Genomic DNA, 16,601 nt, shown 5'->3' with positions numbered 1-16,601 from the left:
AGTCACGTATTGTCAGAAGGAAACGCGCGTGCATGTATTCGCCGCGGGTTATCGAGTTACCCGGCTTCTCTTTGACACCTACACGAAGAAGCAGTGGCCTATTCCGGTTCACCTTGACGATCGAAGATAAATAACGACTTCGTTCCGCGTGCTGGAAAGGGTATACTCCCTCTTGAAAAAGCGATACATTCGCAATACCGGTGTCGCGTTGTGAACCGAACGTGAGTTGACGTTATCACAATTACGAGTATTATGTCTGTCAGCGGTTGTCAAATCGGTTTTGAAGGATCTCAAAGCTTTGATTGGGCTAACTCGTCTAACTCGGTTCGATTCGACCTCCCACCGTGCAACTGTCGGCGACCATGAAGTAGCTTCTACGTAATTCTTTCGGATGAGTGGATGACGGTAGAGCGTAATGCGTCGAAAAATCTCGGAAGGGCACCCACGCGATAACACCGTTTCTGTCAATAACGCGATGCTTCCTCCAATTGTGCGCGACAGCGAGATGATAATATCGGCGCTCTTGTGCGACGTAATTTACATGCTACTGCTACGTCACAGCACAGTATAATTTAACATCGAACGAGAATGGACATTAGAATTTCGAGTGTAGGCGTAGATCTCATCGAATTCTTGCCGCTGCAGTCGTAAAACATTAATCGCTTATTGGCGTCTAAAAACATTATCTTAATTAACGTCTAAAAACATTATATTGACGATTATTAGATAATCTTAATAAATTTGACAAAATAATATCATCGAAATTTGTTAAAATAATCTACAAAGAGAATTATCGTAGAAATTTGATGCTAAATGTTTCGCAATTATTAATAAGTAGAGATAATCTCGTCGTTAAATTTTCACCAAGAGAAACTGCTCTCTCGCAGCTGTTGACTTTATTAATGCGAAAATCAAACGTACCGCTGTCATCGTATTTATGACGCGAAGGCCTTTAGATGCGCACGATTGCGAATGTAGAACGCGGATGGATATTCGCGAGGTATGTCAACATGAACTTTCATAGCCGATCTGCAATTCGCTAAATCGTACAAAGACAAACGGGTGAAAATGGAGAGCCGGTAAAGCTACAGCGTCGCCGGCACACTTACGCGGAAACGCAACATTTCGATTCTCAGTCGCAGTTGTCGTATAGTTTTCGCGCTGCTCTAACAGTTTGTTATACTGCGCCGTTGTTGCCGACGATGTATCGCGAATGAAAGAAAACAAAGGTGCGTATAACTGTACCAAGCCCTCTATCAGTATGTGACAAATAAGCGGCCAATAAACGTACATTAAAACGGGTATCGTAACATGCCGTTGCGAAGTTTAGGAAATCAGTGATTATATCGGGATCTCTATAAAACGCGTTTACTGCGATTACCCACACCTAGCTGACGTCACGGCACTTCCGCGAAATTATTGTATTGCATAATGCAAGCGTGTCAATAACGAGGCCACTGAATCCAAAGCAGTGATATTTTTTTGTACGAGAATAAGCATTTCGATTCTTATCATTTGACATCGTTTTATTCGCAGCATTGTTTTTTTGTATCTACGCAATTAATAACAAAAATAAGTCAATCTATGTCGAACGTTTAAACCAAATTAAGTCATAAAGCTCATGTTTCGTTTATATATTGCATTATTTTAGTTTGACAATTGGTTCAAAAATTTTCTTGTTGAAAGTTTAAAATTATTAAGTATAAATAATTTCTAAACCAGCTTTCCATATGAATTCTTCAGAGTCATGCTCTGTATATGTGGTCAGGATTGAGCAGACACGATATGCGAAATACGGGAGCAGAAATGATGCAAGGACAGAATGTAATAAATAAAGACCAACTACTAATAATAAGTCATCATTGTTTAACATTATATCCTTCAAACGGCACGTTTGCGTAACTAAATAGCCGAATTTCGCAGACACATTGGTATCACCTGTTTATTTGTCACTTCTGTTCGTGGTAAACGAGCCACCATTCGACTCTTTTCATCGTTGTAACATTTCCGCCGTCGAGGACAGAAAAGGGAATTGACATGCAAATTTTCGGCTACCAGCGCGCCGGTCACTATTATTGTATTATCCGGCGCGGAAACGCGTAATTTCGTATTGCATGTGAACATTGATCACGAGTGCCGTAAATCTCTAAATTTTATAAAAAGAAAATTTTACATAATAAACCATATAGTATTAGAACTTTAACACTATATTGTATACAGATTTTCAATAAAATAAAAAAATAAAAAATCACTCAAATAAATGTGTAGTTAGTTACTAATTAATTGAAAAAAGTCATTTTTTTCTGATATAAAAAAACGTTTAAAAAAAAATGAGCAGATGAGCAATGTATAACGAAAGATATAAGAAGAAAGATCAATCGAGTCCAGCAAAAGGGCATACGGAAGATTGTCCCATAGTTAATTGGCAATTGAGGCAATTACCGTTTAATTGACAATTTCTTGATTAGCCAAGACTAATCAATAACGAAGAGAATTAAGCCAAAAATGTAGAGAGCCAATCAGCGAAAATAAAAGACTTATATAAATTTTATTACGGTATGGATATATAATCGTATAAATTGTGAAACGAATGTATGATTTATTAATAACGTGCATTTATGAAAAAAAAAATATATATATATAATTTGCTAGAAAGATACTAAATCATAAACTTAAATTTCTATTTTCTGGCGTATCTATGTTAGTATACGAAGTATGAATTTTCGATTTAATGTGTGTTTAATCAGATTTATGAAGCGTGATATATTTATGTTCAGTAATTTCAATATGTTAAACAAAATTGAATTATACATTGGGCAGTTTCCACTCATATAAGTTTACATAGCGTACATACATTCCGTTGGCTTTATCGGCGCATTTGTCTTTTATATTGAGCATTACGTTCTTACTTGGCGTAAAAATGGCGCGGTAACAATCTTAAAATCTCCTCTGAATTACACCGGAAGAGATGTGGAGAGAGATATCGATCGGTTTTATGTGCCTGCTATCTCGATCGATTCGCGGAAAATGTGGGAAAGCCGGTTTCTCCGGCGAATTACGGACGACACTATAAACGTGTTATAGCTTTTACGTCAAAGTCTATAGGAAATACGGAAAGACGGATAGAAGGTACGTTCTGTACGCTGTACTGCGTGGTGGCAAGTCAACGTGCAATTTTTTTTACGATGGGACAACGGACACATTGCCATAGACACGGTAATAAAATGACAGTATGATTTAGAGGAGTACGTCGATGCTCATGATTTACGCTCGTTATGCGATAACCGAATGACATACTGTCGTATTAAATAACGCAGCGCACGAGTGTGCGTAAACGTAATATTACGGTCTTGTTAAAAAAGAAAGCAGCCGGAGATTCGTGGGCATAAAATAGACAGCGACGCTAAAACATATATAATATTTCAAAATTCACTTACCTTCGGTTTGATGACGTCGTAATGTCCTTCCGAGACCCTTGAATCATAAATACCGCTTGACACCGAGTTTTGCCTCCTGCAAACAACAAAATGCACGATCAATTTAAGTATGTCATGTTGTGAAAATAAAGATCATGAATTTTTTGGAAAAGACAAAAATGTACGCAAATAAAAACATACAAATGTATATAATAACAAAGGAGAATGTGTGTGTGTGTGGTGTGTGGTGTGTGTGAAAATTAATTATGTTTGTCAATTAAAGAATATCTCTAAAAAAACGAGGGATTGAAGGAGATTTGATGGTTAGATAATCGGAAAAAGAAAATTATTCCGACGCTAAATGTTATCGATATTAAATGACGCAATGCCGAGAGAGCCATAATTTTTCGCGTATCTTTCGCAGTGGGATTATCGGGGAATTTATACACGATGCGACTCGAGGAACTTACGCGACTGGATCCGATCCATTGATCGTAGGCTTCGGCGACTGGATTCCAGACCGGACAGGTGCACTCGTGTGAACGGGAGAAGGTCCTTTGCTTCCCAAAGGTTGCTTTATTCTGCAAATGCCAGAATGGATGCGAACGATAATTTTCAACGGCAATCAAGTTTCGCCGCGATTCACACGCGATCATAAATTCTCTTAAAGTACGAGGAATTTATGATTGAAGGTATTAGTTTCGTCACACGCGATATCATCTGTCATTTATTAATCTCTCATTTCCGTTGATATTTCCAGCCAGTAATCTCACTATTAAGCCGGCGTAAATCCAACTGTTTATTGCACGTTACACGCAATAACTTTGTAGAGTTGCGTAAAACACATCTGAATCTAAGAAGCACAGGATCTAAAATTAATCTTTTTATAAGCAGAAGTTTATAAAAAAGTAATTCTTATTAGAACATATATTACAAGTAATTTAGTCGTTTCCGCTTCTGAGATACAGAGATTTTCTCTATCGAATTATTACAAATAATTCACGATATCCTGTTTTTAAGTGCCTACTCTTTTTCGCTTTCAAAGAATAGACCTGGGAATTAGCCATGACCGCGATTTTCATGCAGAAACAGAAATAAAGTCTGAGAAGTCGCGAGACCTCTCAACCCGAGCCATTACTCAAGTGAGACATGATTTATCGGGGATTCGTTGTCACCCTCCGAGTTCCAACGCGGGAAAACGAGAAGTTGGACCATCTTGACCTCCGCGAACTCAGACTCGCGGGTCTTCGTGGCATGAACAGCGGATTAAGTGTCTTTTTAAATGTAATCTCAAGTGATATGCGATGTGCGATCATGAACAACATGTAATAATTCGCAAGATGCGTTATCTCTCTCATAAGACTTGATGTACGTAAAATTTCGAAAGCATTTCAATTTTCTCGAAGTCTCCTGGACCTCAACTGCGAATCGACGTAATCGTTCAGTCAAAAGTGGACCAATTTCATAGTGGCATTTGGTCGCGAAGGAGCTGTTAGTTTTTTCAACGTAACGGTTTGATATGTTACATCGCAGATGATTTACAATCCGACATTCTCTAAATCACTGAAACAATCTCTCCAGTCGATCACCGTGCGATGGCTCAGTTTTCGTTACCGTTATACAAAATCGCGCTGCATCACGGCGCGTGCTGCGTTCTCAATCGAAGTAACGTTTTGCGATGCGACATGAGCTCCCGGCGCAGCTCCACAAGCTCAGCAAGTTGCGTCTTTGCTGAACGTGGCTTATAAGTTATACAATACAGCGAGCGCGATTGACTCATATTCGCGGAAATCGTGGTAAACAATTTATATTTGGGAGTACTAATCATCTCTCGTTAATACATTAGCCGACATTGATAAATATATAGAAAATTATACGCATAGAATATAACGTGACATTGTAGATAATGTTTATCATGTGGCAATCTAAAAAAAAGTCAGCGTTTCAGAGTATGTCATTCCATAATGTCAATTAATTGCAAATCTCTTCTGAAAATAGCAGCTCTAGATTTATTTGGAAATGGATTATTCAAGAGATTAAATTAGATCTCAAGAACAATGGATTGTTGAAATGACTATTCGCGCGATATTAAATGCTCATTAAATCTTTGCGATTTATATAAGCTTTATAAAACTTTTAGTAGAAAAGAATTAAAACCTTAAGATTATTAAGAATTAAAATCTATTTAATATTTCGAGAACCGAGGATGCTTTGCCTCGAGAATGCTCCGCCTCGAGAATGCTCTGAATAAATCATACTGCGGCAAATGTCACCGAGCGATCGAACGAGTAGGTAATATTTACCGACTTATACACGGCGGCGTGGAACCAACGCTCCGAAGACTGCACGTGCTGCTGTGACTGTTCTGTTTATTATAAGTCGGCCGATTGTTAGGAGGCTGAACGCAGACCCGCTCAGCGATGCGGAATCGCGGCGTCGTCGGTTTGTGATAAATCATGCTTCCTGCACACTTTTCTCGTCGTCAAGCCGCGACGCGTCTTCACGCCTTCATCGCCACACATACACGGGTCTCTTTTTGCGCGGACGATTTCGATTTTCGTTTCTCGACGAGCGAAACTCGGGGGTCGATGGTCCCTCGCGGTCGCAAACGGATCGGAATGCACTCGACGATCGACGCGGCTCCGAAACGCGAAAAAAAGGGGCGAGACAGACCCGATACCGACTTGACCGCTCAAGAAGCCGCGGAATTCGCCGCTCGTTTCGTTTCGCAGTTGAAGGACTGACGTGCGAGAGCGGTCGCGAATAAGCGGTATGTCGTTTGCTGTCGTGCAGCTGCAGCTGCGGGCGGTACCGGACCGATACTGCCGGCCAGGAGGCCCGATGTGGAGTATCTCGCGAGGGAGCAAGAGCGGCGGCGGCGGCGACGGTGGTGGCGACTATACGATTCGCCTGGCAGCGGCATTAGGCACGACTGAGCTCAGGCCTGTCGGTGCTCCGACTCCGCTCCGTAATAACAAAGCGTATCGCGAACCTATCAGAGGCTGCTTTGATTCCCTCCGGCCGCCTGCACGCGCGGCACGGCGCGGCGCGGCGCGATGCATCCGCGGCGATCAGCTGTCGCTGTGTGTGCAACCGCGATACGTCTCGCGAATGCGATTCACGACGAGAGATGTAGAAAGTTTTGCGAGTTCTTAGGGAGCTCAAATGCAAATGTAGAGATAAATGAAATAAGGGGGGAAAACACGGTCTGCTCCTTTAACGGAGTAAGTAGCGTGACGACATCTCGCTCTCTTTTTTGCATTTTGATAAATAGAAAGTTAAGGGGGAGCATCACGAATGATTAACAGAAATGTGTATAGGAAGTGTTAGATAATAAAATCACGCAAGAAGTTCTCTTTTGGATGTAACTTAATTGTCATTTGCTTGCTTGATCAATGTGGATTCGAAGATCCTAATAAACTCTTAAAGTATAATAGGATATTTGAGGTCTCTAGAGATTTACCATGATATACAACTTTATCCAAAAAATCTTAAGAACTCATAAATGTAGAAGAGAAGACGTGAAATTATAGTGTTAGCAGAATTTTTTGATCGAGCTATTACTTTCAACTGGGTAATAATTTTCGAGCGAAAGAACATCGAGCGCGCGAACAATCGCTTTCGGGAGAATCGCGCGTAGGAACATCTGGCAGATGTCCCGCTTCGAGAAACAGAAGCTACAAGCAGCGCCTCACAGTTATTTCTCACGTAGTTTAAAATGATATACACGCGAGTTATACTCAATTTCACAACGTATCGCCACACTTTCTGCCTTACATCAGCAACGAACGTGAGACTTTATGAATTTTCAAGCGCTGCTCTGACCGCTCATCGGCAAAGGAATTCTCCGGTCTGCTTTCTTAAATCGTTCCCGCGCATCGAGCTTTTTACATCGCCGCGAAATATTTCGAAAGATATCAATGCATCAAACAATGCCCGAGGTTTTTCCACGTCCTTTCCTACTAAGGTAGGCTTGTAATTCTGCGTTTACCCGCCATCAACAAACTTTCTCACTGTTTTGGAACGTGACTACGTACGCTCACGCGATATGAAATTTGTAGTAACGCTATTGTACCACCGCGCGAATATATTCACAAATCATATATTACCTATGTATAGATTTGTCTTGAAAAAAGTCTCGGTCAACATTTATTGTCAATGTAGGTCAAGAAACGCGTTGCTGTCGAATTAAATGGAGTAATTGAGATTTTTTGATAAATAGACCAAATACAATGAATTTTGAAAGATAAAGTTGACTACTTTTTGTGATAATCATTAAATAAGTATAATCATTAATAATTTATTTATAATAATAATAATAATTAATTTTCATCATGAAAAAATGATTACTTTATTCCGTTTATTGATACTTTGCTGCCACATTTTCGATTTTGCTTAATATATTTCTAATGTAGATATAAGTATAAGATAACATTTTATCGTAAACTGTAATAAAACTGTATACGCTTCTATCGTAAACTGTAATAAAACTGTATACGCTTCGATAAGTTTACTTATTACGTAAGTTCGCAGGCAATTAGAAGAGAAATTAATTATACAATTATATAATTGTGCTTAGTAACTCAATTATGTAATTGTATAATTAATCTTTTGACTGCATAAAAATTTACACAATACAATAAACTCATCGATGTGGAACGATTATTCAAAGCGGATTTGTTTTTCTATATTCATCTCGAACCACACAACACCTGGAGTGTTCAATGCTAACGAGGCGCTTTTAATCCAAGCGAAAGAGAGAAAGAGAGGGACTGCTTCGCGATTACTTCGTATTCCGATGATGTTCCAACAAAGCCTCGTTTGTTACCAATGACGACCGCTCGCGCGTTCTAATTACGCACTGCATCTCGCCGTATTCGCGCAAGTAGGTGGCTGCGTTACAACGGACGAACAGCATCAAGTCTCCGTGATGTAAAGAGAATCCGAAGACCCATCTTTGGCATCGGCAATGTTATTGAGTCGAAGCAATTTCTCGCCCAAGGAAATTCGATGCGTTATATTTACGTGGACGTAATCGACGGTAAAAGCATATTTGTCCGCACGATATTCTCGGCAACGCGGTATAATTAGTGGAAAGGAAATTATTAGAAAGACCAGCAATTCATTCTTATATGTACGACTCATGTGTGTGGATTTAAATTTTATGGTACATTTTCCGAGACTTTTTATAAAGGTATTTTTTAGAAATACTACATTATATGTACGTTTTTCCTAATTTTATTCGAGTCCTTGAAAACTTCTTCGTTTCACTTTATATCTGTTTTCAGAAACTACTTATATTTTTAGAATTTTATATTCCAGAATAGTTTCAATTTTGGAGATTTAATTTCAAATAATTTTATTATCTAAGATATCTGTTTTTTAATTTCACTGACAAATTAAACAATTTAAGAATTTTTTGTTTTTCACGTTTTCAGATTCATAATAATACGAAATAATAATACCAAGAATGTTTGCATAAAAATAAAAATTACTTTTCAGCAATATCATTGTTTTGAAAGAAGACAGAATTCTTCAAAGATAGAGTGTCTCAAAGGGAGCTTTATATCAGTCGTTAACAAAAACAGAACGCGCCGTCCGATAAATCTAGCGAATCATCAAGAATAACCACGTTTGTTGAACTCGCCGAAGGATCAAGGGCTCTCGTTCGGCCTCCATCTCGTCGACCGCGAAATGCCGTCGTCTAAATACGCCGTATTTCGCCGCTAACGAACTGCCAGACACTCGAAGCTCCTTTGGACCGAATTAATTCCTCGATTCATTCCGCGAAAACGTCGACGCCGCCGACTGCGCTAGCTAGTCTCATTAGCACGTTCGTGAAAACGTACGTAACCACCAATGAAAATACTATTCAACCGCATACGACGAAATAGTTATTACTCGGAAAATATCTCGTAATACACTCATATATTTTAAGCTAGCTCTTCTAAACCAGCTAAAGCTTTCATATAAATGAAAGATGAACGATAACGATAATAATAATTTTATTGCTACAAATTATGAACGTTGCATCAAAATTTCGATTTAGATTATAAAAAGTGTTGATTAGAATAATGCAATTGTGGATATTTAAATAAATAATGAATCTAGTTAATAATCTACGCTATTTCCCAATCCATATTACCACATTCTATTTTGAACTTTCTATCGCGGCATCGTTAATTTTCAAGTTAAAAGAAACGTGATAATAGTTAAATATTAATTTTTCGTTTTAAATAATGTGACGTACGTTCGCAAATTCGAAATAAGTATAAATGTACGAAGTTTACGTGTTGGCACACACTTTGCAGGATATAGTCACGCGTTTGAATGAAACAATGCGGCCATAAATATAGAGGTATGCGCGTGAATCATCGATAGGGCAGGACCGTTGGCGGAATGGTACGGTCACCGTTTTGCTGTACACGCATCCGGTATCCGGTTCGAGCACGATGTCAGCGGTCGATGCCAATGAACCGTGATCGAATTCCGTTTTCAATCGCCGGTCTCTGTGCGAGTAACGTTCGCTTTCTTGCAGAATGTTTCAATTGCAACACGGTATATCGACACGCATTAAAATTATTTCTTGAGATCGATCGTTGTATATAGCGCGAAAAAACAGGTTTATATAGACAAAAAACGCATTAAAATTATTTCCTGAGATCAATCGTTGTATATAACGACAAAAAACAGATTCATCTGAAACTTCGAATTTTAATCAGCGTTAATTTTATACAGGAATTATGTATGAATGAACCAATCGACTTCTCATGTTCAAGTAACTTTTAATTGGAAATAAAATTAATATAAGTCTCAAAGAGAGAGAATCTTGTTAGAATATTTTTCAGATAAATTATTTCAAATATTTAATCAAAATTTGCTTTAATACAAATCTGTTTTAAAAGATTACGGATATTGAATAATTTAATAAATTCAATATTACGGTGTTAAATGATTTAATATTTAATATATTACTGTATAGAATTATAATAAATTTCTGGAACGACTAATTCCATGAATTTTTATAGAAACTCATCTACTCAAGAATTTCTTAAACGGCTTTCACATAGGAAAATCATGTAGAAGTGATCGAAATAGTCAAAATAATCAGTTTTTTCTACCGATTCTCAGAGGAGGGTAACAGTCTATTTTTAATCAGTGCTTCATCGGAGTCTAAATCTAAGCTGCTATTCTCGGCACATGTTTTACTACAATAAACGTGACAAAGGCATTTAGCTATCGCCATCTGTTGGAGAATGCAACGGGCTCCGACTTTTCATTCAGTACATTCGATGCAACAGGATCGATATAGACAATATTGACAATACACATATATTAACTATGCGGTAATGCTACTTAAAAATTATCGCATTTCTTAAACTGTGCAACTGTTCTTTTTTATGCTTTATTACGCAAAAACATATGTACCTTTCTGGCAACTTAAAAATCGTAAATATGACGATTTTTCATTGAAAATATCTACTTTTTAAATAAAACCTAATATTTTTAAAAAATTACTCACCCTTCTCCCTGAAGTCTATTATCTGCTACTTGCATGGGTAACGGTGCAGTTAGCTGCCTGACTAATTCGTCCCTTTCCCTTTCCTTTTGTTGGATAGTCTCCTGCAATCTTTGCTTCTGTTTCTGGTATTCTTTAAATAGGCCACCGTTGTAACTTTGTTCGAGGTTGTCGCTAGGAGCCACCATCGCTCTAATCGGTATTACGGATGGGTCTGTAATTTTGGCTGCGACTCCAGTGGGCTTTTCCGTCAAGGAGTCCCTTCTGGAACTCCTGGCGGTCGAAGGCGCCGGCGATTCCCTTCCAGCCACTCTGCGTTCCGGCGTGGATGTCGCTGAAGGATCCACTTCCCCACCTATAAAAAAAAACATGAAAAAAAAAAATTACGGGTTACTTTTAAAATAATTTAGAAACTTTCTATGTAATATGGAACTACTTTAACAGATCCGTCGTAGAAATAATAAAATCAATCAAAGCTAAGTAAATTAATTGAAATAATTAAACATGTGTTATTAAGTACTTGCTATAAAAGATCGATTAAAAATCTAATCGTTCTTTCATTCAAATGTTTTGTATGATATGTGCACGTAGCGATATTATTTAAAAACTTTTAAATGTACTTCTAAGATGTGCTTTGTAATCTTACCGTCGGGGCTTTTGGAGTGCCCTCGAGTTCTCGGCGGAGCCTTAGGTTGAGCATTCATTGTGGTCTCTTGTATCGAGGGTAGTTGTTGAAACTCGGTGTAATTCGAGCTAAGGAAGACATCACCCTCGTTTTCGAAGAGCCTATCGACGCTAGTATTCATCAACTTGTTGTTCTTGAAACCGGTTAAGTGGAAGCTAGCGAATGATGACCTGGACATCGGGTTTACGTCGCCGACGGATAGCGCCATAAGTGCCGCCGATGGTATGGATGTGTTCTTGGGACTCCTGGGCCCGAGGCCAGCCTCCAGAGCCGGCACTAAACTACGAGACATCATGTCCGCGGCGGATCTCGGCCTGGTAAACGGCATGGCGCTGTGCGGAAACGTCTTCGGTTTGATCGGCGTTATTAGCATATGTTCCGTCCACGAAGTCTCCAAGGAGGGCCTCTCCAGGCGCTCCACGTCGACGTTCAGGGTTCTTTGTGCAAAGGGTACAGCAAACGTCTCGGGAGGTATACTTTGAAGCCATGAGAGCAAACTTAAGTCCGAATCGCTGAAGCCCACGGACCCATCCAGTAGCCTCGAGAAACTCATCTCTACCTATAACATAAGAGAGAATGCACGGAATTAAAAATCTAAACGAAACATAATTAAATTATAAAATATAAATACTATAAATAATATAAATAAAAGTATAAATACTATCAAAAATGAAAATAAATGTATAAATATATGTAAATATTATAAATATATATGTATAAATAAACAATTAAAAATTTTATCAAGTAATTATATAGTTTACGTGTATACAGAAAAAATAAAAGTAACTTTAATTTTAATTTTGATATAATTTTGGCAAATCTTATCCTTTAATAAAATAAAACAAAAAAAAAGATAAAGAGACAAAAATCACCTGTTCGCTCTCTTTCGACCCGGTAGCTTTCGCTTGGCAATAATTTACGCAGGATTCGTACAAGATTCCTTTGATGATGAGCTGAATGAGCCGATCGTTTTTCGCCGAGGTGATCGGATGCGCGGGGTCGGCGCTCTTCCTGTCGCCCGGCAGGAACTTCTCTACCAAAGGGTGAACCTCGCGGAAACATTGTACCCTCGCGTTACTGGGATTCCAGTCCTTGTACTGCAGGTGATCCGTCAGCCGCGGCAGAGTAAGCAACAGGCACAGGCTACTATATTCTTCCTTAGAAGGCGCGACCTTTTCGAGGTCGCTCAACACCTTGACAACCTCCTCTACGGCGTTGTCGACGCTGCCGTTCATCCCGGCGGCGATAACGTTCGCCTCGGACTTGATGCACAGCAGCTCGACATATTTGTGGCGCAGGATCGAGTACGTGAACTTCCTCATGTCGAAATCCGACAGCGCTTCCAGCGGCTGGATAAACTCGAGCACGTCGTCCCATTGTCCGTCGAGGATCAGCTGGCGCAGGAACAGCACGTCGTCGCTGTACTGGCCGTTTATCACGCCGGTCTCGCGCTCGAGCGAGAGCTGCGAGATGTGAAGGTCGCGGCTGTGGAGAAACTCCAAGGTCAGTCGCACCACGTCCTCCTCGCGCAGCGTCAGGTGCGCCGCCGGCATCACGTACCGAATACGCAACCTGGATCATTTCATTAAAAACATAATTTGGCGTATAGTGCCTCGAATCTTTATGCATTGCACGAAGTCATTGAGACATACTTCGTAAAAAAATTTCTATCGAAGAATAAATGAAAAATTTTGATGCTGACATTGAGTTTTGATTATTCATGAAACGTATAATCGTCTTCTGATAATGAAGTCATTTTACAAAAATACATTTCAGTTTCTGCAAAATAATTGTGATCATTCGAATTATAATAGGTTTGTCGAGATACAGAGGAAATTTAAAAAATTCATAATATAACGTTTACGATTTTATAATTGGATATGACATTATGGAAAAACATGTAACTGTCGCACACTTAACACTTAGGAAGAGTCATATTAACACGAGGAAACTAAAATGATGTAAAATTAATATATCAAATTCGTTGGACTATCAAACTAAAACCTTTGATTTTTAACTTCCTATCTTTAAAAAAAAAACTTTGCACAAACTAGGCAATACGTATTACAAAAGTGATATTTCATTCTGAGAAATATTGAAGTTGCCGCGAATATTACTAGCAATTTAACATGATATTACCGTATCGCTAGTAGATATTACTATGTAATATCTAAGAATTATTAAATCGCTTCAGGAATTTACCTCCTAGTTTCAAGTTTCGCGTGCTATAATATAATGCGGGAAAATGAAACGCAGACGAAAGATTGCTTAGCAATATTTATATTCAGAGTGGCCCGCAGCGAGAGAGAAGTCTAGGTTCTAGATCAACGTCTCGGCATCCAGCCACCCACTTATGCGATAATCAGGGCACGTCTGCGGGTGCGCTGGCTCCGTAGTGCAACGTACTTTCGGGGAAGTGCTATTTCGTGCATTCCATACATGCATATCATTACTGAGTTTCGTAATCGTGCGTTTTACAACAAACGGAAGTCCGCGCGCGAATCGAATTGCGTTCACACGAATCCTGATGATCGCTTTACAGTTCTTTTGCGAGCTGGCTGTTAGGCAAATGCGTGGTGTTTACAACATAACGCAAGCACACGCTATTTTGTGTGATGTTGTGAGCGCACAACGTAGTTAAGACTAATTAATGCACTTGGCAACACCAAGTGCCTCCGATACGAAATCCGACCCTACACGGAAAAAAAATTAGCTACTGTAGCAAATGTAGGGACACCTAATATTTTTTTTGCAGCGAGAGCTATAATTTAACAATAGTAGCAAAACGGTTTTGCTACTATTGTTAAATTATAGCTCTCGCTGCAAAAAAAATATTAGGTGTCCCTACATTTGCTACAGTAGCTAATTTTTTTTTCCGTGTAGCGACGGACATAAAATCCACATCCGCCGAAAAGACTGACGATTGCATCGGGCGACCGATCATCCGATGCAACTCGACACGACCAGAAACGCTGACCGCGTAGGGTTAGCGCTAACGCGGGAGCCCCCGAGTTAGCGACAGACGCGGAAAAATACCGCCGAATCCGACGATCGGCGGGCAGTCGTCAGTTAACAACGAAACGGTAACGTGCGTCTAAAATATAAAAGCGTTTCAACTTCGCGAGTATCGGAACTAGAATAAAGGGAACTGATGTAAAGTGTAAAAGGGAAATATATTTGGCTCAATTATTGTACACATTGCGACGTGCTTTACTCTCCGACTCGGAATTCCCGAATCGTGTGCCGGCCCTGAGAACAACTCCCGGTTACGGCACAACAAAATGTAGCAATTTGCATCAACCATATTTTCAGAATATATGTACACACAGAAAAATATCGTTCTACAGCCAAGAAAAGCAATTACTCATTTTATTTTATTTGGTTTGAGTAATAGTTTTCTTCAACAAAGAATATTTTCTTAATATTAGTTTTAAGATATACTTATCATAAGTATTAGAAAAGCTTATCATCATGTGCTTAAAAGAAGAATTTATTCTTCTTTCAAGTATATTCTGAAACTTTATCTAAGAAAAGCAACATAAGCTTGATTTGAATATTTACTGATTCTTTAGGTAAGAATATGAAATACTTGGCTGTATAGAACAACATTCTTCTAGGTTAGGAGGTTTTCGTGCGCGGTCCGGAGGGGTACAGTTTAGAATATTAAAATTCCTGTCTTCAGATGGACTCGAACTCGGTTCCTCGTGGTTATGAGTCTGATACTTTATTACTAGGCCACATCTCTGATTATATTCTTAGTGCTGCAGTATCTAGTTTTGACAGAAGTGATTCATTGATTTCAAGTATATTCTGTAAACTTTATCTAAGAAAAGCCACATAAGCTTGATTTGAATATTTACTGATTCTTTAGGTAAGAATATGAAATACTTGAAATCAATGAATCACTTCTGTGAAAACTAGATACTGCAGCACTTCAGTACTACCTGCAGAAATCTTTGCAGGTAAAGATTCTAGCTTTTATATAATTCATTTTATGTGCTTAAAAATGTTTATTTTTGTCCGATTTATTGAAATTTAATTGATTATTACGACCGAAACGATATGAATTTCTTGCTCAAATATTTTTCAATTAAAATTTAATTAAATTTCTCAATTTAAATCTGATTAATGAAATGCACTATGTGCACAACTTTAATATTAAAAATGGAACATTTTTCGAACATTATGAATGTGTTTCATAAAGTTTAAAAAATATTCTTTTTTGCAATGTAAAATATATATAAATATTCGTACGGTCTATGATACAAAATATCTTATATAGTATTTTTAGAAAAAGAGAAAAAGAACGAAACATTTTTTTACAAATTTTAATAAAACGCATTATGTATGTTACAGGAAATCACAAATATGAACAAGATCAGCACGGCAGAGCCAAGCCAGGACAAGACATTACAAATTCCTTTTTACTCTGAAATGACACCGAAAGCTTACCAATAAAAGTAGTTCCTTATTCCCCCTGCATTGGCCTCGATTTGCGATCGATATTGAGGCAATGGCGGGGGAATGGAGAATTTCTTTATCCAGCTCAAGAAGAAAAACGACAACTTCAACCAATGCTCCAAACAGGGGGGATCTAATCTATGTCCCTAATTATGTACTTTTGACAAGTAATGATCCCGAGAGCACTTTTCCAATCATCACTGGAGATAAATAGCGTGGATTGCTATCGTATATTGATGTTCATAACCGGGTTGTACGAGGACAGCGGCAAGTTCGATACTTGCCTATGAACTTCACTTGTCGGTGTCCTCGTTCGACCCGGCAACATCAGTCTGTATCGCAGCACTGGATACGATCTCCGACTGAACAATATCGCGCGGAACAATTACCGAACCAGGAATCGACGCGATATCTTCCGGGAGTTCAGATGGTGTATCCCTATAAATCGAATCAAGTCAATCGAATCGTTCAAGTGAGCCAGTCGATCAATCTCAAATACATTTAATTGTAGTGTATACTT

General features: G+C 38.8%; 1 protein-coding gene across 3 annotated transcripts in view; it reads right to left on the bottom strand.

The window, feature by feature from the left end:
• The window catches only part of LOC139768485 (WD repeat-containing protein 47), a 68,970-nt gene that overhangs the window by 33,469 nt on the left and 18,900 nt on the right, over window positions 1–16,601 (bottom strand). For all 3 annotated transcript variants that reach the window (XM_071698723.1, XM_071698705.1, XM_071698714.1), the window contains exons 2-6: window positions 12,493–13,192; window positions 11,582–12,179; window positions 10,939–11,290; window positions 3,887–3,997; window positions 3,438–3,513 (exon numbers count right to left, since the gene is read on the bottom strand). In XM_071698723.1, coding sequence (XP_071554824.1) covers window positions 3,438–3,513; window positions 3,887–3,997; window positions 10,939–11,290; window positions 11,582–12,179; window positions 12,493–13,173 — 1,818 coding nt within the window. In that variant the 5' untranslated portion in view covers window positions 13,174–13,192. The remainder of the gene's footprint in view (window positions 1–3,437; window positions 3,514–3,886; window positions 3,998–10,938; window positions 11,291–11,581; window positions 12,180–12,492; window positions 13,193–16,601) is intronic.

The sequence above is a fragment of the Temnothorax nylanderi genome, unplaced genomic scaffold (assembly GCF_030848795.1).
Source record: "Temnothorax nylanderi isolate EJ_2023f unplaced genomic scaffold, tnyl_v1.0 TNYL_tig0002_pilon, whole genome shotgun sequence".
Classification (NCBI taxonomy): Eukaryota; Metazoa; Arthropoda; class Insecta; order Hymenoptera; family Formicidae; genus Temnothorax; species Temnothorax nylanderi.
The sequence above is the reverse complement of the archived record's forward strand: the minus strand, read 5'-3'. Positions and strand labels throughout refer to the sequence as shown.